Source organism: Hylobates moloch, unplaced genomic scaffold (assembly GCF_009828535.3).
Source record: "Hylobates moloch isolate HMO894 unplaced genomic scaffold, HMol_V3 SCAFFOLD_16, whole genome shotgun sequence".
Taxonomy (NCBI): domain Eukaryota; kingdom Metazoa; phylum Chordata; class Mammalia; order Primates; family Hylobatidae; genus Hylobates; species Hylobates moloch.
Window position 1 is genome coordinate 14,173,973 of NW_026652291.1, and position 26,575 is coordinate 14,200,547.

Sequence of the window (26,575 nt, forward strand, 5' to 3'; positions counted from 1 at the left end):
TCCAGCCTCCTCTGACCCCGGGCAGCGTCTCCTGCAGCTCTCAGAGGTCTCAGTCATCTTCGGGAGGAAAAGGTGCTTGGGACATGTTTGTTGATTTGAGTCCAGTGTCTTAGGGCCCCTGAGGCTCTCCCATCTTTAACTTAAAACAGACCTTTCCACTTTCCTCTGATTCTCTCCAGCTGCCTCTCCCTGGGCTCAAAGGCAGACCTGTGTGAAAGCAGTGTCAGCTGTGGGCCCATTTCCCCCAGTCTGGGGCCACCTGCCGTGCTTGCAACCCGCTCCCCCAACTTACCAAAGCCACTCTTGCCAACGAAGGGTGCTCCTGACATGGACATATCCGGCAAGCTCTCCTCAGCCCCAGCCCTTCCTACCACTTCCTCCCTGAGCTTCCACTCTCCCCACTCCTGGACTCACCCTCCCCTCGCAGGCCCACCCCTCAGTATCAGGGCCCTCATTCACCCCTTGCCCTCTGTTCCTTCTCTGGGCTTTCTCCAGGGATGGCTCACCTGCCCCGCCCCCTTCCCTTAGCCCACACACATAGACCCTCGAGTCCCAGATCTTAATCCCTGGCTGAGGCTCTGTCTTCTGCTCCAGGCCTCAGTGTACCCGGGTCGTCCAGAGACATCTCAGGGCCAGTGTGTTCAGAGTCATTGTCTTTCCCTCCACACCTGCCTGTCCTGTCTCTGGTCTGGAGTCACATCCACTCGGGTGCTCAAGCCAGAGCACAGGGCCACCTCGGTTCTTTGTCTTCCTCACCATCCCCCCATCCCCGGTCCAGGTGCCCCTCCTGTTTGTAAGCCTGTTTCTCACCTCCCAGCATGTCCTTGTCCAGAGGCGGGTGTTGAAGAGTGCCTCAGCCTCACTGACATCCTCACTCATGTTACTCCAGAGTCGGCCCGCGGAGTGCCTCCCTAATGGTCTGGACTGGCCAGTCTGCCTCTGTCTGTCCTGCTGCAGAGGCCTTTGCAGCCACTCTCCATGGCTCCTGGGTAAAATCCACACTGTGCCCTCGTCTGCCACTCCCCGCTTCAGCTCCCCCAGGACTCCTGGTGCTTTTGCACAAGTGCTTCCTCAGCCCAGCCCCGCTCTCTCCTCCCAGCTCACTCCTCAGACTCCGGGGCCAGGTCAGGGGTGGGGCGATGAACTGTGCAGGCTGCGTCTCCCAGCCTCCTGCTCCAGGCTTCCTTGAAACCCCTCCTGACTGCAGGCAGTGCTCATCACGTGGCACTTTCCTGTCTGTTTCCCAACCAGAGTGGGAGCTCTTTGAAGACAGGGTCTGTGCCTTACCGACCCCTGGTCCTCTGTGCCCCATGCACCTTCTGGCTCAGGGGTCAGCAGATGGCAGTCCCTGGGCAAACCCGGCCCCCGTGAGTTTTTATGAACACAGTTGTGTTGGAACACAGCTAACACCCATTTGTTGTCTCTTTTTGTGCTCCCTCTGTGGAGTTGAGTACTTGTGACAGAGACTTAAAACCTGCAGAGCTGAAAACATTGCCTGACTGGGCCTTCACATTCTCAGGGTCTGGCCCAAATGAGGTGCACAGTCGGGTCTTTCAGTGAGTGGTAACGACTTGTGTATCTGTGGAGCTTTCCCCGCCTGCTAGGAATGGTGTCAGGCCCTAACTGCATCCATGCACTGAAGCCTCATGGTGGCTCTGCAGGTTTAGCAGCCACTGTCAGTTCCTCCCCTCTTTTCAGATGAGGAAACTGACGATTGATTAATTAATAACTTGCCCAGCATGGCAGTTGCTAAGCAGGGGGACCTGGGATGGGAATGACTGTCTGCCTCCAGACCTTGATGCTTGTGAATGAATGTGAGCTTCAGCATTCACAGGAAGGAAGAAAAAGGGGGTGTGGGAAGTGCTGAAAGAGGGGTACTCCTAGGAGAGGTGAGAGGCTGCCACTCTCTCGCCGTGGAGGCCTGAGGAAGGGCCCCGGCCTCCAGCAGCTCACGTTAGAGCTGACACATCATGTCATACTTAATCAGGGAATGTCAAGATTCAGGGCACTTACTAAGGACACCTTGAACTCAGGGAAGTCTTCTGTTCCCACCTGGGACTTTGTGTCTTCCTTGTTCCTTAATAACTGCTGAGGAGTTGTAATGAGGTTCAGCACACTAAGACGTTGAACAGGACAGACGTGACGTTTGTTTTAAGGTTTAAGTCCCCCATGCTTCTCAAAGCGGGTGAAGTTTAAAAACAGGCAGGTCTTCGGTGAAGTTCAAGGGATGTCCATGAAGCTGGATGAGCAGGTAGAGTTCAGAGCGGGGGTGATGTTTCCTGGGAGGGTAGGAGGTCTGCCCGGCCTGAGTCAGCTGACCCAGATCCTCCCGACTGAGGATGCCCTGGGCTGGCCTCCTGCTGTGGCCGCCTTAGGGAACCGTATAGCATCGTGGTCGCTACCGAGCTCCCTGGCGGAAGACTGCCTGTTTGTTTGATTCCGCACCCCCTCTGGTGCTGTGTGCCCCTCAGGGGTCAGGAGGCACCCTAGAAGCCAGTCTTTGCTGTTAACATGATAGGTGCTCCGTGGGGAGTGCTGGGGGTGCTCTGTCGGTGTGAGTTGGTGGCGATGGCCGCTGGCGAGTTTGTAGGTCTCAGGCGCTGCACATGGAGTATTTCACGTGCATCATCCAAGCTCTGCATCACCCTGCCTTCAGGCCTGTCCTGTAAAGGAGGAATCCATGTTGAGAATGTATGTAACGGGAATCGGGGCCCGTTAGCTCCCATGCCTAATCACTGCCCCCAAGTCGCAGTGGCAGATTAGAAGTGAGCTCTTGAGCCTCCTGGACCAGCCCTCAGGCCTGGCCTGTGACTTCATGAGTCTGGTCCCCTCAGCTGTTTGCTGGGCTGGGTCGGGCCTTTAAATAGCCTCCTAGGTCACTTGTGGTCAGGGCCATGGTGGGGCGTTCTGGCCTTGGACAGCTACCCAGAGGTGTGGAATTGGGCTTCCCACTCCTCCTCACCGGGTGACCGAGCGAACTCTGGGCTGGCTTTGGGAGCTTGGGCGCAGCTTCTGGATCTGGCTTCTCATTTCAGAGGTGGTAGTGCGGTGTGCAGGGCACTCGAGATGTTTCTGTTACCTTATATATAGTGGAGGTTGAAATGGCCAGAAAACCACGGCATGTTTGAGTAGCAGTTAGAAATCTCCTGTTCCATGCCGTCTCCCACTCCTGGCCATCTCCATTCATTCCAGGAAGTCTCTGAGTTCTTTAAGGTCCACCTCACATGCCGCCTTTGATTCCTCCTTGTGGCACAATTTGGCCAACTAGTGTTATTGAACACTTATGCGAGGCTCACAAGAGCAAAAGCACAACAGTCCTGCCTGGGGTTCGTGGTCTGGGGGAGGAACAGGCCGGCCTGCTGTGGCCTCAGAGCAGACCCAGGGAACACTAGGAGCCCAGAAGCCTGACTTGGCTGGGACACAGTGAATTCTCAAGCACTTCTCCTAGGGGACAACTCCGGCTGGGTCTTGAAGGCTGAATAGGAGTTGGTTGTGAGGGTGAAGCAGTGGGCAGCCTGTGCGGTGGTTGCTCAGGGCCTGAGGGTAGTGATGCTGGGGCGTGCTGGCGGTGGACCGTGCTGGAATGCTGGTTGGAACAGTGGGGGCAGTAGCCAGAGAGAAAAGGCCAGGCCTTCTTTCTGCTTTGAAGCCGGTCATTGTGCTCTGGCTTGTGTCGTTAGTACAATAGGGGCCTCTCACCCACACAAGCCCCTCGAGGGTGGGCTTCAAGGAGCTGAGGGCAGTGAGGAGAGCACAGGGTCTGCAGCCTGTCCGGCCCCAGCTTTGTACCTCACTAGGTTTGTGGCTTTGAGCTCATTATTTTTTCTGAGTTGGTCTTTCATCTGCAGGAAGGGACTGTCCCTGCCTCCCTCTGAGGACCACTGTGAGTAAGGTAGGACATGGATTGCCTGGGGCAGGGCCAGCTACACAGTAGATGTGGTCTCTGCTGGGGACGGGCAGAGAGAGGGCACGCAGGTGAATCCAGAGACTTAATGGCCAAGCCCCTCACCGCCTGCCAGGCTTTGATCAAAGCTGTGTCCTCTGGCTGGAAAGTGTGTGGCTTCCCCTCCACCAGGAATCTTGGATTCTGGCCCACATAGGAAGATGAGCACATGGTGGATAAGCAGAAACTCCCAGCCTGGTTCCCAGTGTGATTCGTGAGTGGGACAAACCTCAGACAGCTCTGCCCACCGAAAGAAGCGTACAGGTTCCTGGCGTGTGCTGTTGTAACCTGCGAAGGCATTTGGGGGAAGCTCAGTTCCCCACCAGATACCGAGCGGTGCTTGGAAGGGCCCAGGAGAAGAGAAACCAAGAAAGCCCTTAGCAAAGGAACAGTGGAGATGTGTGCCCCGGACCGACTTCTTCCCTTGTGCACATCATTGCCTGTGTCAAAAATAGATCCAGCGGACCCCTCAACTGTATACATTTGTGGAGCTCACATTTGTGTGGTTTGCTGTGCTGAAACTTTACTGTCTTAAAGACCCCCATTTCCAGGAAACTGCCAGAACTTTTGTTATCTAAGAGCGTTTGTAAGATACTCAGATAGGAGCAGTGTATTGAATGAAAGTTTATCTGAATAGCTGCTTTTTTCTAGGCCCCACATCTGTAGAATGAATGTTGAATTAAGAGGTCTACTAGACTCAGACTGGAACCCAGGATTGACTCTCGACCCCATTCCTTCCTTGTTAAGGAAATGGGCTCAGGGTCCCCTTGTCCGTCCAGATGAGATTAGGCACGTCAAAGCCTTGGCACTATTCCCAGCCTGTCTTGATTCATGGATTGTTTTTTCTTAGAGAAAGTCCATTGTCCTTGCCTGATTAAAAAGGGTGAAGATGGGCTGGGCGCAGTGGCTTACGCCTGTAATTCCAGCATTTTAGGAGGCCAAGGCAGGTGGATCACCTGAGATCAGGAATTCGAGACCAGCCTGGACAACGTGGTGAAACCTCATCTCTACTAAAGATACAAAATTAGCTGGGCGCGGTAGCAGGCGCCTGTAATCGCAGCTGCTCGGGAGGCTAAGGCAGGAGAATTGCTGAACCCAGGAGGTGGAGGTTGCAGTGAGCTGAGATTGCACCACTGCACCCCAGCCTGGGCGACAGAGTGAGATTCCGTCTCAAAAAAAAAAAAAAGTGGAGGAAAAACTCCCTGCCTCGGACTTCCCTCTAGATTGTTTGCTTTTGGGTCCAGATGCCTGAAAGAGTTTTGGTTTTAGAATTCCATCCTAATGACCCAGGTGCCTTTATCTGATGGTTCTCATGTATGTTTTTGCTAACCAGGAGCTGAGAGAAGATAATATCATTTTAATTGAAACCAAGGCCATGCTGGAGGAACAGCTGACTGCTGCTCGGGCCCGGGGCGATAAAGTCCATGAGCTGGAAAAGGAGAACCTGCAGCTGAAATCTAAGCTTCACGACCTGGAATTGGTACTGCAGGCTGTGCTGTTACTGCACTGAAAACAGATGGGGCTCGGGAACAGTGGCTCATGCCTGTAATCCCGGCACTTTGGGAGGCTAAGGTGGGAGGATCCCTTGAGCCCAGGAGTTCTAGCCCTGGCAACCTAGCGAGACCCCATCTCTACAAAAACCAAATAATTGGGCATGGTGGTGTGAGCCTGGAGTCCCATCTACTTGGGAGAGACTGAGGCGGGAGGGTTGCTTGAGCCTGGGAGGTTGAGGCTGCAATGAGTCGTGATCACACCATTGCATTCCAGCCTGGGTGACAGAGCAAGACCCTGTCTCAGAAAAAGAAAAAAAAAAAAAAAAAAAGAAAGAAAACTGATTGGGGCAGGTTCAGGTTTATGCTGTGCCCTTCTCTGATAGTTTAGCTACTGAGTTTGTTGCTGCTACTGCCGCTGCTGCTGCCACCGCTACCCGCAATGACTTGTTGACCGTGGGGAGTAGCTTGCTAAAATCAGCAGACTTGAGTGGGTGCCACTTAACACCTACAAACAGCACTTGACTTCTGTATTGCTTTTCTGTAGGAATGAGTGTATGTGTGTGTCTTTTGCAAGAAGGGTCTTTGCTGGTGTTGATGGTGGGGGTGAGCTGTGATTTGTTAGCCTCTTAACAGCCTTAGAGGCCTGTTTGGGCTTCGCTAGAGCCATGAAGCTGCCCATCACTGCACACTTGCTTTAAAGCCCTGTGCAATATGTCACTTTGTTCAGACAGCATTCCGTTAGGGACCTCGGGTCTCTCTTCATAACCTAGGTAGCCAGGTCAGGGTACCTTTGAGTGGCTTTACCTCTCATAGCAGGGCCCTGTGTTGGGATGTTTCTATGCAGCTCTGTTTATTTGGAAGTGAGCAGTACGTCTTCATCCACAGCACATGACGGTAGCTGTACAGGGGCTGAGGCTTGTCCAGAGGGATCCCCAGCTGTGCAGCCTCACTTCTTGCCTCTTCTCGCTTGCCCCAGGACCGGGACACAGATAAGAAACGCATTGAGGAGCTGCTGGAAGAAAACATGGTCCTTGAGATTGCACAGAAGCAGAGCATGAACGAATCTGCCCACCTTGGCTGGGAGCTGGAGCAGCTGTCCAAGAATGCAGACTTGTCAGATGGTAGGTAGCGCCTGGTGCCGGAGAGCCAGCCTGGCCGTGGCCGCTGCTGCCTCCAGGGAGCTGAGTCCTGGGCTCTGAATCTGCCATGTTAGCCCATCCATTCATCCCAGGCAAACATGATTTCCTTCAAGCTCCACTTGGAACTGTTTCATTACAGTTCTCCCCAGGGAAGACACGAGGGGTCTGGCAGCCTTGATGTCAGGACGCAAAACAGAAATTAAGTGTTGCCAGGTTTCCCAATTCCCATATGGACATTCCCAGGAGCTTCCAGATTATAGTGCACTGACACCCAGAGGCTCTCTTAGGCCATCTGTGGATGGCTGAAAGCCCTGGATGGCAGAAGCCATCACCAGTGGCCACGAATCCCTGCTATAAATGTACCCAGGGCGTCATTTCCTCCATTCATTTGCATAATTGGGCAAGATGGAGGCAGCCTGTTTTCTGCCTCCTGGGTGGGGAGGGTGCTAAGTGGCTGCTGCCTCTGAGACCCAGGTTCTCAGCGCCTCTGCCGGGCCTCTCCCTTTCCCTCTCCCTCCTGGGCTTGCTCTGCTGCCCACTGCCCCGCGCCCCGAGAGGAGGTGTCGGTCATGGGAAGCGTGGGCGGGGCTGCACTCAGCCCCCTGCGCAGGAAGCCTCAGCCCCGGCAAACAATGAGCCAGTTCCTGTGTTTGAAAATAGCACACGCTCACCGTTCCCGTGCACGTGATAGTGCAAGTTCATAGTTACTTAGACTTTCCAGGGTGTGATGGGGCTTTTGGCTTGTTTAGGGGGTGGCTTTAAAAAATTCTGATAGACATCTAAGCATTCTGGAAAGGTTATTGGAAATAGGTGAATATTTCTTGTATTTGGGGTTCCTATCAGTTCCGAACCTAAAACCAGTTTCTCTGTGAATCTGTGTGAGAAGTTAGCTGCCTGTGCTTTGATATCTGTGTGTAGCTCTAGGGCCTGAGGGCTGCACAAGGGGGATCCCCCAAATCCCTTGCCTCTGGAAGTCCAAGTTGGGGGTGCCCCCTGGTGGAGCAGAGAGGTGGTACAAGCAGCTAGGATGGTCTCCCATCAACTAAATATTTGTTAGAGACCATAGTGGCTGGTGAGAAGGCCTCACCGATTTAGACCATTTTGTATAATGTGTGAGCTCTTTAAAGTTAATGCCATGATTTATTCTTAGTGTTGTCAACTCCTAGTGCCTAGCTAGGAGCTGACGTCATTCTAGTGTTTGCTAGAATGATGGTATCGTGCAAGCAAAGCCTGAGTGTTTGGGGCAGTGTCTTCGAGAGCCAGAAAGACCTGGCATAAAGCCTTGGCTCCTCCACTGGTTAGCTGGGTGACCTAGGGCAAGTACTTAACCTCTTAAAACTTTAGTTTCCTTACCTGCAAAATAGGGGTAATGAACCTGCCTCGCAAGATGACTGTGAGGATGAGTGAGAGAAAACAGTGGAGCATGAACCCCGGCTCTGGCCCTTGGTGTGTTCCGTACAGGGCGGCCCTTCTTGTCTCTCTTACTAAGACATACCCAGTTACTCTGGTTGCTGCGGGGTGCTGACGAGATTTGCACTAGTAAAGAAACACTGGACCGGGCAACAGTGGTTCATGCCTGTAATCCCAGCACTTTGGGAGATTAAGGTGGGCAGATCACTTGAGGTCAGGAGTTCGAGACCAGCCTGGCCAACATCGAGAACCCCCCCCCGCCACTACTAAAAGTAAAAAAATTAGCCAGGCGTGATGGTGCGCACCTGTAATCCTAGCTACTCAGGAGGCTGAGGCAGGAGAATCGCTTGAACCTGAGAGGTGGAGGTTGCAGTGAGCCAAGATCACACCACTGCACTCCAGCCTGGGTGAGAGAGTGAGACTCTCTATCTAAAAAAAAAAAAGAGAAACACTGGCGTTTTAGTAGTAAACCACTGTGTCATTTTAATAGTCTTCAAGCCACTGACTTTAATGGAAGAGGAAATGAAACATCGATTCCATTGTTTAACTCATAGAACCTTAAAAATTATTCTCTATGGTCAGGTTGGGAACGTGAAAAGGGATGGTGGTGATGGTTGCAGAAAAGCGTGCTGTACCTAATGCCACAGATCCAAACACTTTAAAATGGCTAAAATGGTACCTTTTAAATATATTTTTCTGTAATTTTAAAAATGGGTCCCCCCCATGAATTCTGCAGAGGCACTGTCCAGATGACCACAGGTTTTGAAATAACGGAGTCTTATTTGAGGCTTGGTGTTGAAGTTAGGTTAGTTTCATTTACAGCTTAGATGGGACGGAGCCCTCCAACCATCCTTGTATGTGGAGTGCGTGTGTGTTTATGTGTGTGTCAGCCCTGGGCTGGGGCCAGGGACACACTGTCCCCTCCACTTCTCACCTGTTGTTGGTTTGGGTCTTTAGGGCGTTCTGGCCTGTTGGGTGGTCCGTGTCGTTATCCTTGGTAGAGGATGAAGACCAGAGGGAAATGAGACGCTGTTCAGTCTTTATGATCACCCGGGGGATCTGAACACACACGTTTGCAGATTTATGTGTTTGCTGTGAAAGCCATCACCCCCCTGTACCCACAGCCCCTGGGGTGAAGAGGTAGGGGGAGGAATAGCCTTATTAGCAACAGTGTGGAAGGGCCCCAAGAGATGAGGATGTGGCACTGAGTTGGGTAAATGAGGGGTGGAAGAACCTGGCTCCCTTCCTAAGAGGGCTTTTGCATACCTTTTTTTGTTTCCCCCTTCCCGAAACAACCCCATGACTTACCTAAAATCATGCACCTGCTTGTGGCAGGAGGGGGCCAGGAACTCCCATGCCTGACTCGAGACTGTTCCCTTCTCCATTTGCATCTGAGCTGTTTAAAAGCAGAGTAGATAGTCTGCCTTTTACTATTTTTAGCTTATTTTTCATCTCACTTAGAATTTTAAAAGTAATTTGCATTTACTATCACAGTTTTCTTCAACATAATTGTAAAGTCACAGAAAGAAATCTCTGCATAGCGTCTCATCCAGGCTGACAAGTGCCCGGCACGTGTTCCAGTGTAGCTTTCTACCACCCGTGGCCAACTGGAGTGGTCAGTTACGTGCCCCTACCTGCTGAGCAGCCGAGATGTCCACTATGCTCTGGGGGGTATGGAAAACGTCACCTATGTGCCATCTCTATTAGCATCTTAAAATCCTTGATTGGACAGTTAGGATAGCAGCCTGATAGCCAAATGGTTCCCGTAAGTGACACAGCCCTTGCTTTGGCTCCTGGACTGTAACCTGCCACCTTCTTGAGACCTGGATTGCTGCCCTGACAGACCCCAGCAAAGCCTGCAGAGGAACCCTCAGGCACTGGGAGTGGAGGGGCAGGAGGGAGGGTCCCCAGCTGACCTGTGGGAGCTCCTCCCCAGCCCCTTAGACCCTGGACTCCGGGACTGATGACCGTCTCAGAGCTTGGGGCAGAGAGTGGAAGCAGAGGCCCACAGAACACTGGGCTCTGACTGGACTTTGTCTTCAGCCTCCAGGAAGTCGTTTGTGTTTGAGCTGAACGAATGTGCGTCCAGCCGCATCCTGAAGCTGGAGAAGGAGAACCAGAGCCTCCAGAGCACCATCCAGGGGCTGCGGGATGCGTCCCTGGTGCTGGAGGAGAGCGGCCTCAAGTGCGGGGAGCTGGAGAAGGAGAACCACCAGCTCAGCAAGAAGGTACCTTGGCCTCCTTAGGTCAGCAGGGAGGCACAGAGCCCTCGGGCACCCTCCCATCCTCCCCAGTGCTTGTCTGGAGCACGGACAAGGAGGCGGCCAGGTAGAGCATGCAGGTGTCAGGCAGTGGGCAGAATCCAGGCGCAGTCACCACTGATTATAATAGGAACGGGAGTGAGGACTGGGGAGAGCCAGAGGGAGTGTGGCCCTGTCCCTGCTCTGCTGCCTTTAGAGGATGACCCGGGCATGTCACTTTCTTGTGCCTCGTTGTCTTCATCTGTGAAATGGGGTTGGTGGAGTGCCTTCCTGTAAAAAGAAAACTCCCTTGTTCTCTTCCGTGCCACTGCTCCCAGTACCTCACTGCTTGTACCAGGGGTGTGGGGTTTTCCCCATATCAAGCAATTCTCAAGTTCTCGGGGGACACCAGCTGGGTATCCTACAATTTAACTCAATTCTGACACTACAGACCCAGCAGCCTGAGGGCTCAGTCCCACCAGACTGCCTCCTACTTCAGGTGCCAATCCAAGTCTGGATTGTCACCTGTGCTTCTGACCGGCTGACTGTAGATCAGAGGTTCCCACCGCCCCCTTCGTGGGCTCCGCTATTGCCTAGATGGCTTAGTATTCCTTGTTTATGACGAAGTATACAAGGCACAGGCAGAACAGATGCACAGGGTGGTGGGTGCAGGGAGTGGTGCCACGCTACCCTGCCCTCTGTGGGTGCCCCTCCAGCACCTCCACATGTTCACCAACTTGGACACTTTTTGACCGAGTCCTTTTGGGTTTTTATGGAGGTTTCATTATATAGGCATGATTGATTACATCATATGCCATTTGATTAGCTCAACCTCCAGCCCCCGTCTCCTCCCTGGAGGTAGGGGAGGCCTGTAAGTTTCAACTCTCTAATAACATGGTTGGTTCCCTTGGCAACCAGCCCCCATCCTGAGGCTCTCCAGCAGCCCCCAGTCCTCATTCATCTTAGCATGCAAGAAAGGTCCCTATCCCTTTGGAGATTCCAAGGGTTTTTGAAACTTGTGCCAGGAAGTTTAGCAGCAACCAAACATGCATTTCTTTCCTTTTTTTTTTTTTTTTTTTTTGAGACTGAATTTTGTTCTTGTTGCCCAGGCTGGAGTGCAACGGCACAATCTCGGCTCGCTGCAACTCCAACTCCCAGCTTCAAGCGATTCTCCTGCCTCAGCCTCCCGAGCAGCTGGGATTACAGGCACCCACCACCATGCCCAGCTAATTTTGTATTTTTAGTAAAGACAGGGTTTCACCATGTTGGCCAGGCTGGTCTCGAACTCCTGACCTCAGGTGGCCCACCTGCCTCGGCCTCCCAAAGTGCTGGGATTACAGGCAGGAGCCACCGTGCCCGGCCCCAGACACACATTTCTTATGCTAGCTGTTGTGGGGATTAGAGGAGGTGTAGTGTGTGTGATGGATTCGGCACATAGTAAGCGCTCAATAAAAAGAGAGCCGTGCACTGTTATAAAGCATACAGTAGGGACCCAGGGAGAAGAACCAGTAAGGTACCAAATACCAGATGCTGAGTTGTTGACTACAGTGATAATGAATGTCCTTGGGGCCGCAGAGCCTGGGTATGTATGTGTAAGGCCACTGATGGAACACCTTAGGGTCTTGCTGTGGTAAAACAAGCAGGTCAGTGCTTTCTCCCTCCTCTGGCTTTATGGGATGGGGAAGAAGAGATAGCTGAACTGTGTTCTGTTTTAATGACAGCTGTTGGGTCTTCCTGGGAGCACAGTAGAAGCCATACATCTGGGTGAACACATGAGGATTTGCAAGCCAGTCTCGTTCTGCAGTTAAGAGGATCCCTGTCCCATGGCAGATTCCATCTCAGGTGCAGGAACCGGCCATTGAGAGACTAGGGATTGCCGACAGGGCTTGCTCATTCCAGGTCAGAGGACCTGTCATCCACCTGCCTCACGCTGGGGAGGCACTGGTGTATTGTGGGCTCTGAATGCACCAGCTGTCAGATTCCAGTCGAGGGAGGAAGCCAGAGTGTTCTCGCGGGCTGACTGCCGTGCAGGACAGGCAACCCTCAGCCAGCTCAGCTCATCCTGAATTTCCCTCTCCAACCTCAGCCATCCAGCTGTGAGTCCTGGCAGTGTCATTTACTGAGGCATCACTGTGGCGGGAGACCTGGGTCCCCTGGCTCTGCAGGTTCTTTTTTTTTGGACGGAGTCTCACTCTGTTGTCCAGGCTGGGGTGCAGTGGTGCAATCTCAGCTTCCTTGCTGTCTCCACCTCCTGGGTTCAAGCGATGCTCCTGTCTCGGCCTCCCAAGTAGCTGGGATTACAGGCATGTGCCACCATGCCCAGCTAATTTTTGTGTTTTTAGTGGAGATGGGGTTTCACCATGTTGGCCAGGCTGGTCTCCTGACCTCAGGTGATCTGCCCACCTCAGCCTCCCAATGTGAGCCACCGCACCCAGCCACTCTGCAGATTCGTCATCTCTGAGGCTGGGAACAGGTCCCCCACTCCTAGGAACTGGTCCCTTGAGTTCCCTCATGGGACCTCTCCTACGTGGCTCCTCCCTCTTGTCCCTTTGAACTTTGTGTACTTTGCAGCGTTTGAGCTGCCGGGTGGTTTTTCCTCTCTTTGTAGGACAACAGAAGACACCCCCGTCTCATGCCACGTCTTCCGGTGCAGGGCAGCATGGGAAGGTGACTCAGTTTTTTGAGACAGGGTCTCGCTCTGTCATCCAGGCAGGAGTGCAGTGGTGTGACCATGGCTCACCGCAGCCTCGACCTCCAGAGCTCAAGTAATCCGCCCACATCAGCCTCCCACATAGCTGGGACCACAGGCACGTACTACCGCGCCCAGCTAATTTTTTTTTTTTTTTTTTGGAACTGGGGTCTCTTTATGTTGCCCAGGCTGGTCTCAAACTCCTGGGCTCAAGCAGTCCTTCTGCCTCAGCCTCCCAAAGTGCTAGGATCACAGGTGTGAGCCACCGCGGCTGGCTCAGTGTTTTGGTTTCTTGGATTCATGTGGGCCTAGCACAGGAAATGTCTTCATAAGTGGCAGCCCAACCTTGGCATGATAAAAATAATTGCCCTTTAAGGAGATGAGAACCTCCAGCTCTGCAGATCCTCATGACGCTGCCTCAGAAGGCCTGCAGTATTATCTCACTGGCCTAGTGATATTTTGGGTCCCCTCCTGGCAGGTCACCGGGGTGGTGCCCAGGCATCTCTCTGCCCTGTCCTGTCTGCTGTGGCCCCTCCTCTGTACAAACGGGACCTGGCGGGGGCGCCGCCCACCCATCATAACTCCTTATGCTGATCTCTCAGGCCCTACCCACTTCCTCCTTGGCCCGACGCCAGCCTCTCCTGCCGTGGCGCTAGGGAGGCCCTGTCTTGGCACACACTCCCTGGTCTCGAGGGCACCGGAAGGGAGGGGCCGCTGTTTTCAGGCAGTGCTGTCCTGTGTCTGAAGCCTGGGGCTCTCTCCTCCCTCTTGTCTATGGCCTGCCCTGAGCCTGGCTGGAATCTGGCCCGACCCTGCAGGGTGGTTCTCCCTTCACCCTCTGTCCATGTCTCACTGACTGTTTTATTGGCCCCATGGAAGGGGTCCCCGCCAGCGATTGACAGGTGAACCCTTCAGCACCAGCAGGAGGTGGGCTGTGCTTCAGGCCTGGCAACCCTCAGCCAGCTCAGCTCATCCTGAATTTCCCTCTCCAACCTCAGCCATCCAGCTGGCATTTCCTAGTCAGTAAGCAAGCCCGCTGGCCCTGCTGAGTCCCACAGAGGGCCCCTAGTGCCAACCTGGCTCTTCACCTCACCCCGAATGTAGCCCAGGCTGCATGCTTGCTTTGGTCTGGGACCTCTGGAAACCATAGTTCCCTAAAGTTCAAACATCTTTCTCTCTAACTCAAGGCACCTCCGTGGGTCCTAAAGAAGCCCCCTCCCTCCTCTGTGTCTGTAGCTTTGTATTGAAGTCATAAGAGTTCATTCTTTGAGTCAAGAAGGAAAAAGAATCCTTATTTTTAGAGGAAGAGGGGCAGCCCTTTGGGGTCCTGTCATGAGAGGCAGGAGCAGCTCATGTGAAGACATGCAGCCTGGGGGCTGAGGGGCAGGGTCCTGGCCCCACAACTCCCGGGAAAACCTGATGCTGCACCATATGAGACTGTTGCCCAAGCCAGCAGCTGCAGGGAGGACAGGAAACCCTCTGGGGGCCAGAAAGTCTGCAGCCATCCCGTGTCTCAGCCCAGCAGGTTCGTCAGGGGCAAGGGTGTTCTTCGGGGATGGACAAAGAACCACAGAACGAGAAAGATGAGGGGTCCAGCAGGGGTAAGTAGGTAGGACCCAGGAAATCACACCTTTAGACCAGAAGCAACAGCAATCAGAAATGCAAGGGTTGGCCAGGCGCGGTAGCTCATGCCTGTAACCCCAGCACTTTGGGAGGCCGAGGCAGGCGGATCACCTGAAGTCAGGAGTTTGAGACCAGCCTGGCCAACACGGTGAAACCCCGTCTCTACTAAAAATATAAAAATTAGCTGGGCGTGGTGGCGGGCTCCTGTAGTCCTAGTTACTCAGGAGGCTGAGGCAGGAAAATTGCTTGAATCAGGGAGGCGGAGGTTGCAGTGAGCTGAGACATCATGCCATTGTACTGCATCCTGGGTGACAAGAGCAAACGTCCGTCTCAAAAAAAAAAAAAAAAAAATTTGAGTCAGAATCTGCATTTCAGCAAGTCGGGCACTCATGTGCAACGGGGAGCATGAGGACCTCTGTTTAGGTAGTTCATGTTTAGGAAGGCTGGGAACAGGTGGGTTCTGGCATAAGACCTTGCTGTCAAGGAGATCACTGGGTGGCCGTCAAGGCCAGACAAAATGTGGCGTGGCCTGGCCTGTGATGGAGATGGTGGAAGTGTGGAAGGGGTAGGAAGGACAGGGCTTGGTGACATATTTCCATGGAGGTGAAAGAGGAAGAGATACAACAGAGGGCCACTTGAGCAGCCAGGTGACATCACCAGCTGAGGCAGGAAGTCTCCGGGAGGACAGGAAGATGGGTGCAAGTGAAACCCCCCAGGGCACCCAGCGGTGGTGGCCCCAGGCAGTGGAGCACATGGCAGCAAGGATGGGGCAGAGGGACGCTGGGGGGATGGTGATGGGTTGCTGCCTGGTGACTTTCTGTCTTAAGAGTGACAGCTGTGGTGTGGGGAGGTTGCTACAGAATGATGCCAGGAGGTCTTCCCTTGAGAAAAGACCCACTAGTGCATTCTGTGGGGGCGGTTTCTGTTTTGTTTTAAATCATGGTTCACTTCATAGGACTAACGTCTGCACTCGGCTGGGTCCTTTGGTTCTGCAGATTGAAAAGTTACAAACCCAGCTGGAGAGAGAAAAGCAGAGCAACCAAGACCTGGAGACCCTCAGTGAGGAGCTGATCAGAGAGAAGGAACAGCTGCAGAGTGACATGGAGACCCTGAAGGCTGACAAAGCCAGGCAGGTAGGTGCCTCCACCACTAACGCCTCTCCCAGAACCCCTGCCTGCAAGATGGAGAGCCAGGATTACAGCCATTCCTGTTACAGTATTGTGCATGCATGGATTATCCGTTACCTAGCTTAGCCGCAGCTTAAATCAGCAATTCTCAATTTCCCAACTGGTGGTGGGAAAAGGTGGGGTGAATTTTGCCTCCCAAGGGACATTTGGCAATGTCTCAAGACATTTTTGATTGTCGTGACCCAGGGGAAGAGAGGGGGTGGTGCTCCTGGCATGGAGTGGGTGGAGGCCAAGGATGCTGCTACACATTCTTCAGTGCGCAGGGCAGGAACACTCCATCTGCAAATGTTCGTAGTGCCCCAGCTGAGAACCCTGGCAAACCCGTGTGGTTTTATTTGCCTCACACTACAGGCAGCCCCAGGGCAGGCAGTCCAGGGCTGATGTAGTGGCTCAGGGATGCCATCAGGAACCAGGCCTCTTGCCTACAGCTCCACCAGCCTTAGCAGTGGCTGCTGCACATCCCTAAGGTACAAGCAGGAGAAAGGTGGAGGGCTTAGCGGCACAGGGAAACCCTCCCAAGGATGCTCCGTAGACGTCACGTTGGCTGGAACTAACATGTAACTACCTCTGCCTGCAAAGAATGCCAGGGTACCAAGTATTTTAGTTTTTTGTTTTTGTTTTGTTTTGTTTAATTTAATAGAGATGGAATCTCGCAATGTTGCCCAGGCTGGTCTGGTACTCCTGGGCTCAAGTGATCCTCCCGTCTTAGCTTCTCAAGGTGTTGGGATTACAGGCATGAGCCACCATCCCCAGCCCCAAGTATTTTAGCTTTTTGGTGTCTGTAGTAGAGGAATAAAAAGCCTGGAGAAGATGGTTGGAATGGCGCATGGTAAACAGACTGACAGGGCCCTGACCAGATGTTGCTCCCAGCCAGGAAGGCACACTTCCAGGTGACAGGCAAGATGATCTCAGGAGGATGCTACTGAGAGAATAGGGTGCTGAGGGAGAGAATACTGGGATACACGGCCACCTTAGAATCATCATGCCAGGATCTTTTGGGGAGCTGACCCCAAGTATGAGAAAGAGCAAGTGAGGCAGATAGCCAGAGGAAAGTACTCCAGGCAGAGGGATCAGCATGTGCAAAGTGTTCACAGTCAGCTGGGCTAGGAGCAGTGAGCAGGAGGTGGAGAGTGGTGTAAGCAGAGGCTGCAGAGGTGGGCAGGGCCCGGCCACCAGGGACCAAGACAAACGGCTGAAACTTAAGTGAGGGAGAGAGATGTAATTTACATTTTAAAATCCTGGCTGCTCTGAGTGTATTCTGACTTGAGCCATCTAAGTGGCGGTGTCTGTGCCCACTCTCCCATGTCTGTCAGGCCTCTGGGGAACACACAGGCAGCGTCTGAGCACAGGTAGGACAGCTGTTGAAGGCCTTCTCTCTCCCATCCCCAGTGTGAGCCCACGTCACTGAAATAGGTTCCTGCAGCAGCCTGGGTTGTGCCTGTTGTGTTTTCCCGTAGATCAAGGACCTTGAGCAGGAAAAGGACCACCTCAACCGAGCCGTGTGGTCGCTGCGGGAGAGATCGCAGGTCAGCAGCGAGGCCCGCATGAAAGACGTGGAGAAGGAGAACAAAGCCCTCCATCAGACGGTGACAGAGGCCAATGGCAAGCTCAGCCAGTTGGAGTTTGAGAAGCGGCAGCTGCACAGGGACTTGGAGCAGGCCAAGGAGAAGGGGGAGCGGGCGGAGAAGCTGGAGAGGGAGTTGCAGCGACTCCAGGAGGAGAACGGGAGGCTGGCCAGGAAGGTGACCTCCCTGGAGACGGCTACCGAGAAAGTCGAGGCCCTGGAGCATGAGAGCCAGGGCCTGCAGCTGGAGAACCGGACACTGAGGAAGTCTCTGGACACCTTGCAGAACGTGTCCCTGCAGCTTGAGGGCTTGGAGCGTGACAACAAGCAGCTGGACGCAGAGAACCTGGAGCTGCGCAGGCTAGTGGAGACCATGCGCTTCACCAGCACCAAGCTGGCACAGATGGAGAGGGAGAACCAGCAGCTGGAGCGTGAGAAGGAAGAGCTGAGGAAGAACGTGGAACTGCTCAAGGTGCTGGGCAAGAAGTCAGAGCGCCTGGAGCTCAGCTACCAGAGCGTGAGCGCTGAGAACCTCCGGCTGCAGCAGAGCCTGGAGAACAGCAGCCACAAGACGCAGACCCTGGAGAGTGAGCTGGGCGAGCTGGAGGCCGAGCGCCAGGCGCTGCGGCGGGACCTGGAGGCCCTCCGGCTGGCCAATGCACAGCTGGAGGAGGCCGAGAAGAACAGGAAGGCCCTGGAGCAGGAGGTGGCCCAGCTCGAGAAGGATAAGAAGCTGCTGGAGAAGGAGACCAAGCGGCTGTGGCAGCAGGTGGAGCTCAAGGACGCGGTCTTGGACGATAGCACTGCCAAACTGTCCGCCGTTGAGAAGGAGAGCCGCGCACTGGACAAGGAGCTGGCCCGCTGCAGGGACGCGGCCGGCAAGCTGAAGGAGCTGGAGAAGGACAACCGGGACCTCACCAAGCAAGTCACCGTGCATGCAAGGACACTGACGACTCTGAGGGAGGTGAGCGGACACAGGCGGCCCCTGTAAGGGGATTGGCAGGTGGTGGTGGTGGTGGGTTCTGTGGTGCATGGTTTCAGGAGAGAAGTAAGACTCTGTGTCCTCCTTAAATGCTTTATCTAATTCTAAACAGCAATACCTAAAGGTCTAAGAACCCAGTAAATACCACGTATTACAATCTTACAACCCAGAGATAATGTTCCTCATAGTTTGGGTTGTTTCGTTTCATCATTTTCCCTCGTATACAGACACATGCTTGATGTCATACTTACACACAGGTGAGCTGTTGCGGTTTTTATTTATTATGTTGTGGTTTTTGTTATTTTAGATTTCAAAGCCACAACTTCCCAATGGCTGTAAGATATTTATTTGTTTTATTTATTTATTTATTTTTGAGACGGAATCTCACTGTCACCGAGGCTGGAGTGTTGTCGCGTGATCTTGGCTCACTGCAACCTCTGCCTCCCGGATTCAAGCGATTCTCATGCCTCAGCATCCCACGTAGCTGAGACTACAGATGCATGCTACCACACCCTTCTAATCTTTTTGTATTTTTAGTAGAGATGGGTTTTCACCATGTTGGCCAGGCTGGTCTCGAACACCTGACCTCAGGTGACCCACCCGCCTCGGCCTCCCAAAGTGCTGGGATTACAGGCATGAGCCACTGCGCCAAACCCTTACTTATTTTTGAGACAGAATCTCGTTTTGTCACCCAGGCTGGAGTGCAGTGGTGTGATCCCAGCTCACTGCAGGCTCCACCTCCTAGGTTCAAGTGATTCTTCTTCCTCAGCGTCCTGAGTACTGGGATTACAGACACACACCACCACGCCTGGCTAATTTTTGTATTTTTAGTAGAGACAGGGTTTCGCCATCTTGGCCAGGCTGGTCTTGAACTCTTGACCTCAGGGGATCCATCCGCCTCAGCCTCCCAGAGTGCTGGGATTACAGGCATGGGCCACTGCACCTGGCTAAGATATTTAATCCTATAGGTTTACTGTAATTATTTTTTAGATGTTTCGATTGTTTTAGTGTTTTCCACTATTTTATTTTTACTTAATATTTTTTAAATTTTATTACTTTTTTTCCTAGAATCCTTTCCTGAAGTTTTTTTTTTATTTTTAAAATTTTATTACCTTTTTCCTAGAATCCTATTTTCCACTATTTTAAATAATACTAGACATCCTTGTACACATAGACCTTCACGAATCAAACTATTTTTTAGGGTATATTCTCGGAAATGGAATTACAGGGTCAAAGAGTGTGAACGTGTTAGTCTCTTGAGGGATGTAAAATCCTCCAGAATTCTATGTTGTCCTTACCCTGGTAAGTGTTGTGTGGGCCACCTGGGCATTTGTTTAGTATGCTGGGGTGAGGAGATGGCTGCTCTGGGAAATGTCTTCAGCAGCTGAGTGGCCCAGCACCGTTTATCTCACTCGTGTAGGGTCTAGTGTGGGGGCCCTGCCCACATGGGAGAAGCCAGGCGCTGGAGTCACTGCACTTAAGGCCCAGTTCAGGCGCCTGGCTTCTGCCATCTTGAGGCTTGGGCACCCCCAGTGGAGTCCTCTTCTGGTTCCTCAGCGTGTGGTGGGTAGAGGAGGAAGAGAGAGAGTGAGGAAGATCACGCTGCATGGGTGGGGCTCAGCAGCACAGCCACACCCAACCACAGGGTGCCACATGCCACACAAGAGAAGGAAATGGGTTTGGTGAACACTGAGCAGTCTCCACACTGGAAAAAGATGACTGACCATCCATGCAGACAATTCCGTGTGCTGTGGGGGAGAGATCCAAAATATGAACGCAGCAGAGCCCCGGCTTGTTAGCATAGGTTAGTTAGGCTGTGCTACGATAGCCAACCCCAGCATCTCTGCAGCTCATCACAGGCAAGGCTTACCTCTTGCTCACCAGAGTCCAGGGGACCCTTCAGGGAGTTTGTCCTCTGCTTGACCCAGCAGTCCAGGCTGTTTTGATCTCATGGCTCCACTGTCTCAACACCAGGCTTAGGCGGTTGCCATGGCAGGTGAAAGGGCAGCTGAATGTCACACATAGGCTCTTCTGTGCTCCAGCCAGGAAGTCACCCACATCACTCCCACCTCAGCCCCTTTGCCAGAGCTGGTGACCTGGCTTCAGCTGATACAGGGTGGCTGGGAAATTTCGGGGAGCAAGTGGTAAGCATCACTGTCTCTGTCACACTGCCCTTCAGGTCTGAGGATTCGGTTAGGGTTAAGCATGCATGCAAATGACTGTGACACCAGGCAGAAAACGGTCACTACCTAGAGAGCTACAAAGAGATGCTGACGTAAACTGGGGTGGAGGAAGTGAACCACCGACATGCATTCAACACCCACGTTTTGAAAAGTAGACCAAGGCCGGGTGCAGTGGCTCACGCCTGTAATCCCAGCACTTTGGAAGACCAAGGTAGAAAGATTGCTTGAGGCCAGGAGTTCAAGACCAACCTGGAAATATAGCAAGACCCCATCTCTACAAAAAACTTAAAAATTAGCCAGGTGTGCTGGTACACACCTGTAATTCCAGCTACTGAGGAGGCTGAGCGGGGAGGATCACTTGAGTCAGGAGTTCAAGGCTGCAGTGAGCTGTGATCACACTACTGCACTCCAGCCTAGGCAACAGAGCAAGATGCTGTCTCTAAAAAATGAAAAGTAAACCAGATCCAGGGTTTAAAATAAAATCTTTCCCCTCTTTACACATTTTCTGTTTCAAAGTATCTACAAGGAGCCTTTAATTACTTGTTGCTCTGTTGAAAAGACAGCCATATTATTAGAAATCAAATGCACTACTTAAAGGTCAACATAAGTGGCATTTCAAATACATGACTTAGAGAAGTGGCATATTAGATCCATCCTGACATGTTGCCACCTGGTCTGGTTGTTTTCAGCACCAGGTGGGCTGGACAAGTGCATTCATTGGCTTTCCTCGGGAAGAGCATCCCTGGGGTTCAGAGTCCCCTCGCTCCACATGGAGGCAGCCGTGGCCTGGGAGCACAGTTGCTCACACCCGGGCAGGGCTGGCGCCTGGCCTCCCTGCGTCTTTTGCTGAGCTCCTATCTCGTACTCTCTCCCCATCATTCCAGGACCTGGTGCTCGAGAAGCTGAAGAGCCAGCAGCTCAGCAGTGAGCTGGACAAGCTGAGCCAGGAACTGGAGAAGGTCGGCCTCAACAGGGAGCTGCTGCTGCAGGAGGACGACAGTGGCAGTGACACGTGAGGGCCTCCTCTCCCTCTCCCCATCGTGGGAGCACTTCCTCCGCTGTTCAGTCTGCAGGCTCCTCACCCTCCCCTGAGACCTCCATGAACTCTCTACTGCCGAGGGCTCTGACTTCACGCAGTTCCTTGAGCCCAAAGTTCCTTGGTTGTTTCTGTTCCAGCTCTTGTTCCTTGAGGTTCTCAGATAGGTGTGGAAGGAGATTTTGTCTGATGAAAAAGCTTCTTTTTTTTTTTTTTTTTTTTTTGAGACAGGGTCTGGCTCTGTCGCCCAGGCTGGAGTGTAGTGTTATGATCTCGGCTTACCTCCATGTCCACCTCCCGGGTTCAAGCGATCCTCCAGCCCCAGCTGGAGACCACTACCTAGCTGGGACCACAGGCATGCACCGCCACACCTGGCTAATCTTTATATTTTTCGTAGAGAGGGGGTTTCGCCATATTAGCCAGGCTGGTCTTGAACTCCTGAGCTCAAAGTGATCTGCCCACCTCAACCTCCCAAAATGCTGGGATTACAGGTGTGAGCCACGGCTCCCAGCCACGCTTCTTAATTTTTTTAAAAAATTAGACTATTACAGTTTTTCCCTGCAATGCTTGCTTAAATCATATTGGGTTTTGTTGTTGTTTTGAGATGAAGTGTCACTCTGTCACCCAGGCAGGAGTGCAGTGGCACGATCCCGGCTCAGTGCAACCTCTGCCTCCTGGTTTTAAGTGATTCTTACGCCTCAGCCTCCTGAGTAGCTGAGATTACAGACATGCGCCACCATGCCCAGCTAATTTTTGTATTTTTTTTAGTAGAGACGGGGTTTCACCATGTTGGCCAGAATGGTCTCGAACGCCTGACCTCAAGTGATCCTCCCACCTTGGCCTCCCAAAGTGCTGGGATTACAGGCATGAGCCACTGTGCTCGGCCTGATCTTGTTTTTTTGGGGAATCGAACATCTTGGACTTTTCCTGGACTTGTAACCGAGGAGATCCACATGCCTTATAGTAGGAGTCCTCTGGTGGAAAGGCCTTAGACTTACCACTTAACCTAGCACTGTGACCTTGGACAAATTGCTTAACCTTTCTGAGACTCAGTTTCCCCTTTGGTAAAATGGCAATAATAATTACTTCTTCAGACAGTGACTGTAAAACTGCAGCCGTGGTGTTGCCTTTGAAGGTGTCACAGGTGTTTCTACCCAGGGAACCCCCAAAGGGCTCTGGGAAGATGAGTTTTGGCTCGTGAGTTCTTCTGAATCAAAAGCTGCAGCTCCCTAACCCAGCCTAATGGAAGGAGTGATGTGTTGGCAGCGAGGACACTGGGAACTTGTGGAGAGGAAGTAAGTAGATAAGCGATACTATTGTATCTTTGTGTTTTCCAGAAAATACAAGATTTTGGAGGGCAGAAATGAATCAGCATTAAAAACAACACTGGCCATGAAAGAAGAAAAGATTGTGCTCTTAGAAGCACAGATGGAAGAGAAAGCGAGCCTAAATCGCCAGTTAGAGAGTGAGCTGCAGATGGTGAGTGTGGAGGTTGCACTGTGGGGCCCAGCTGCCCATTCTCAGCCTCACCCTTTCCAGCCCCTCACCTGTATAGCAGTGGGGTGGCCTGGATACTCATTTTCTAGGGCAGGTGTAGATGCACCACAGAGTGACTGAGGGAGCCACCCTCAGAATCACACACACTGGGGCCAAACAGAACCAGAGTAAGAGCCACCGGACTGCAGGGAGGCGGGCAGTGGCCTAGAGCAGCACCAAGTCCACCAGGCAAGATATGGGAACACCCCTGAGAGCCCTCCGTGAAACTGCACGTTGGGCACTGAGCAACGGCCTGCAGAGTCTCACGGGCGCCCTCCAATGAGACAGATGGGTGCATGGGGACTCATGAGGACATGCACATGTCTACTTCTGGGTGCATGCATGCACACGTATGTGCCACATGTGTGAACACACTTTCCACACGCATATAGATGTGTGTTCTCCACACATACTCTCCACATACATATGCACACGCTCCTTACACATGTACATGCATGCTCTTGACACACATGTATTCATGTGCCCACCATGTGTGTGCACACTCCACACACAGACACATGCTCCTCACACACAGGTGTACACACCCGACATGTGCTCTCAATGTGCACACTCTCACAGGTGATCAGGTGTGCACACTCCCCCCTTCCACACACGCACTCTTCCAGCCTCAATTTTGAACACGTGCCATGCTTCTTGGTTGCAGGAGTGAATAGGAATCTGGATGAAGCTGCTCCAGTGCCAGCAGGGGCTTTGAGACCTCGCCCCTGTTCACCTCCTGTATCCTCAGCCTCACCTCTGTTTGAGGGAGTGGATAACTGAGGCTCAGGAAAGCAGGAGGCCACATAGCTAAAGCAGGGACTGAGGCAGGAACGGGTTGCAGGCCCCCACCTCCCTGTCCTCTCTGGAAGGGAAGGGAAAATATAGGGCAGAGGGTTGGTGCCTTCCCCTCAAAGAAGCGCGTCCAGCTTACACGCGGCTTACATGCACCAGGGCGGGAGTATGGGGAGTGTGGAGGGTGTGGTGCAGGCTGCCCTCAGCCACTCACTCGGGGCTCCGGGCCAGGCTGCTTCCGCCTAAAGCCTCCTTGCTCATTGTCACGCCCGTAGCTGAAGAAGGAGTGTGAGACCCTCAGGCAGAACCAAGGAGAGGGGCAGCATTTGCAGAACTCTTTCAAGCACTCTGCGGGGAAGACAGCCGCCAGTCACCAGGGGAAGGAGGCCTGGGGGCCCGGCCACAAGGAAGCCACCATGGAGCTTCTCCGAGTGAAGGACCGGGCCATCGAGCTGGAGCGGAATGTGAGTGGGCTGGCCTGGGCATGGTCCATCGGGGACAGAGAGAGAGACTGCCTTATCAGTAGTCCTATTGATGACTTGTCATTGCTGTAAAGAACACAAGAGATTTAGCCAGATCTATCTAGTTGGACACGTCTTGAGTTGCAGGTCCCGTGGGCCCCTCTTCATTTGAGGTCCCTTCAGTGATTCTCACATCAGGGGCACACACAGTCTGTGGCAATTCAGCCTCTTCCTGTAGTGTTGTGTCTTTCAGTGCCCAGTACCAAGGATTGGCAAACTCCAGCCCCCACCTGCTTTTGTAAATAAAGCTTTATTAGCAGACAGTCATGCCCATTGTTTACAGGTTGTCTGGGGCTGCCTCCCCTACAGTGCCAGTGATTCTTTAGGTCGAGATGGAAACCCCATGGCTGGCAAACCCAAAAGTATTTCCTATCTGGCCCTTTCTAGAAAAAGTCTACTAATGCACGTCCGTACCTCTGACTTTGATTTTCAACAATGACTTTATGAAGTTCAGAGTGGTGATTTTCATTATTTGATTGATTATAAAGCTAAAACAATTTCGGAGACTTGACCCAAAGTCCCATGCTAATAAGGGATAGTAAAAGACTACAGGTCCTGGCCCTCAGCCTAGTTGGTGGCAGACTTTAACATGGTCTTTATTAGTCTCATGCAATGTGAAGTGCCTTATTCTACTTGCTGTCACCTGAGTAAGGCTGTAGCCTAAGGCTTCGACTCCCTGTCCTGTGAGATACTCAGGGTTGGAGTCAATGGGAGATGGAACTAGCTCACAGAAATGCACTCTTAGGGTGTTCAACAGAAAACAAAGGAAAGCATTAAAGAGACAAAGGAAGCGGCTTTAACTCCAGCATGCGTTCACCTCCCACTTAAATACGCAGGTCTCAGGCAGTGTTCCCATGATGTGTAGCCTTTTAAAAAAATCCTGCTGATTATCTTTTTCAAAGAGAGAAAATATACTGCCCTCATCCAGCGGACCCCTCGCTTTGGCTCCCAAAACATCAACTTTTGAGGGTTCATTACAACCCAAGTACCTGTGGCCAGTTAGCATTTACCCAGTTGGAGTTTGATTCGCTCATGCCTCCCGATCTTCTAGAACGCAGCTCTGCAGGCTGAGAAGCAGCTGCTCAAGGAACAGCTGCAGCACCTGGAGACCCAGAACGTGACCTTCAGCAGCCAGATCTTGACACTGCAGAAACAGAGCGCCTTCCTGCAGGAGCACAACACCACACTGCAGACCCAGACCGCCAAGCTGCAGGTGAGCGGGGCTCCCAGCGCCAGTGGTCCACAAGCCCGGCGGGATGTTTATCTGTGGCGCCTGGGGACCAACTGGGGGCATTAGGACTCCTCAAAAGCAGCAGATCAAAGCACAAAGCAGTTTGGGATTTTGTTAATAGACCCGCTGTAAACAGTGATCAGTGAAGGGGGTGACAGTTTTTAAGCCATTTTCAGTGATTGAGAAAATGGCTGCATGGGCCATTTTCATTTCATTTCTCTCCTTTTACTTGCATTCTTGTCCATGTTTTCCAGTCTTTTCCTTGAGGTGTTATAAGGACTGACTTGGAAAAGAGGTTTCAGGATTAAGCTTGGTTTAACAAAGTTAACCAGGTTTCTTTACTGTAGAACCTGGCAGAACTCTTTCTTTTTTTTGAGACGGAGTCTTGCTCTGTCACCCAGGCTGGAGTGCAGTGGCGCGATCTCGGCTCACTGCAAGCTCCGCCTCCCGGGTTCACGCCATTCTCCTGCCTCAGCCTCTCTGAGTAGCTGGGACTACAGGCGCCCACCACCACGCCCGGCTAATTTTTTTTTGTATTTTTAGTAGAGACGGGGTTTCACCGTGGTCTCGATCTCCTGACCTCGTGATCCGCCCGCCTCAGCCTCCCAAAGTGCTGGGATTACAAGCGTGAGCCACCGTGCCCGGCCAGAACTCTTTCTTTTTAAGCTAATGTGAATTTTTCATTTCTAAGAGGGAAGTGTAGGATATGAAGTGGCTCCCAGACTGTTGAGAGCATCAAGCACAACTAGGTGGTGTGCCACTTCAGATGCTTGTTTTCATTTATCGCTTGTAGACTGTGGGAAAATAAATTATTTATTGCAGTTTTTGTTTGTTTGTTTGTTTGTTTCGAGGTGGAGTCTCACTCTGTCACCCAGGCTGGAGTGCAGTGGTGAGATCTCGGCTCACTGCAAGCTCCACCTCCCAGGTTCAAGTGATTCTTGTGCCTTGGCTAATTTTTGTATCTTTAATAGAAATGAGATTTCACTAAGTTAGCCAGGCTGGTCCC

General features: G+C 52.5%; 1 protein-coding gene across 7 annotated transcripts in view; it reads left to right on the forward strand.

Annotated features, from left to right (window-relative positions):
• The window catches only part of CCDC88C (coiled-coil domain containing 88C), a 146,117-nt gene that overhangs the window by 86,445 nt on the left and 33,097 nt on the right, over positions 1-26,575 (forward strand). For 6 of the 7 annotated variants that reach the window (XR_009210227.1, XM_032179522.2, XM_058429432.1 and 3 more), the window contains 9 exons: positions 5,277-5,423; positions 6,413-6,557; positions 10,029-10,213; positions 15,533-15,670; positions 17,182-18,252; positions 21,338-21,465; positions 22,827-22,968; positions 24,093-24,281; positions 25,390-25,551. Coding sequence is in view for 6 of the 7 variants with exons in the window: in XM_032179522.2 (XP_032035413.1) it covers positions 5,277-5,423; positions 6,413-6,557; positions 10,029-10,213; positions 15,533-15,670; positions 17,182-18,252; positions 21,338-21,465; positions 22,827-22,968; positions 24,093-24,281; positions 25,390-25,551 (2,307 nt within the window). In the remaining variant the exon portion in view is untranslated. The remainder of the gene's footprint in view (positions 1-5,276; positions 5,424-6,412; positions 6,558-10,028; positions 10,214-15,532; positions 15,671-17,181; positions 18,253-21,337; positions 21,466-22,826; positions 22,969-24,092; positions 24,282-25,389; positions 25,552-26,575) is intronic. The other variant, XM_058429434.1, reaches the window with a different exon arrangement.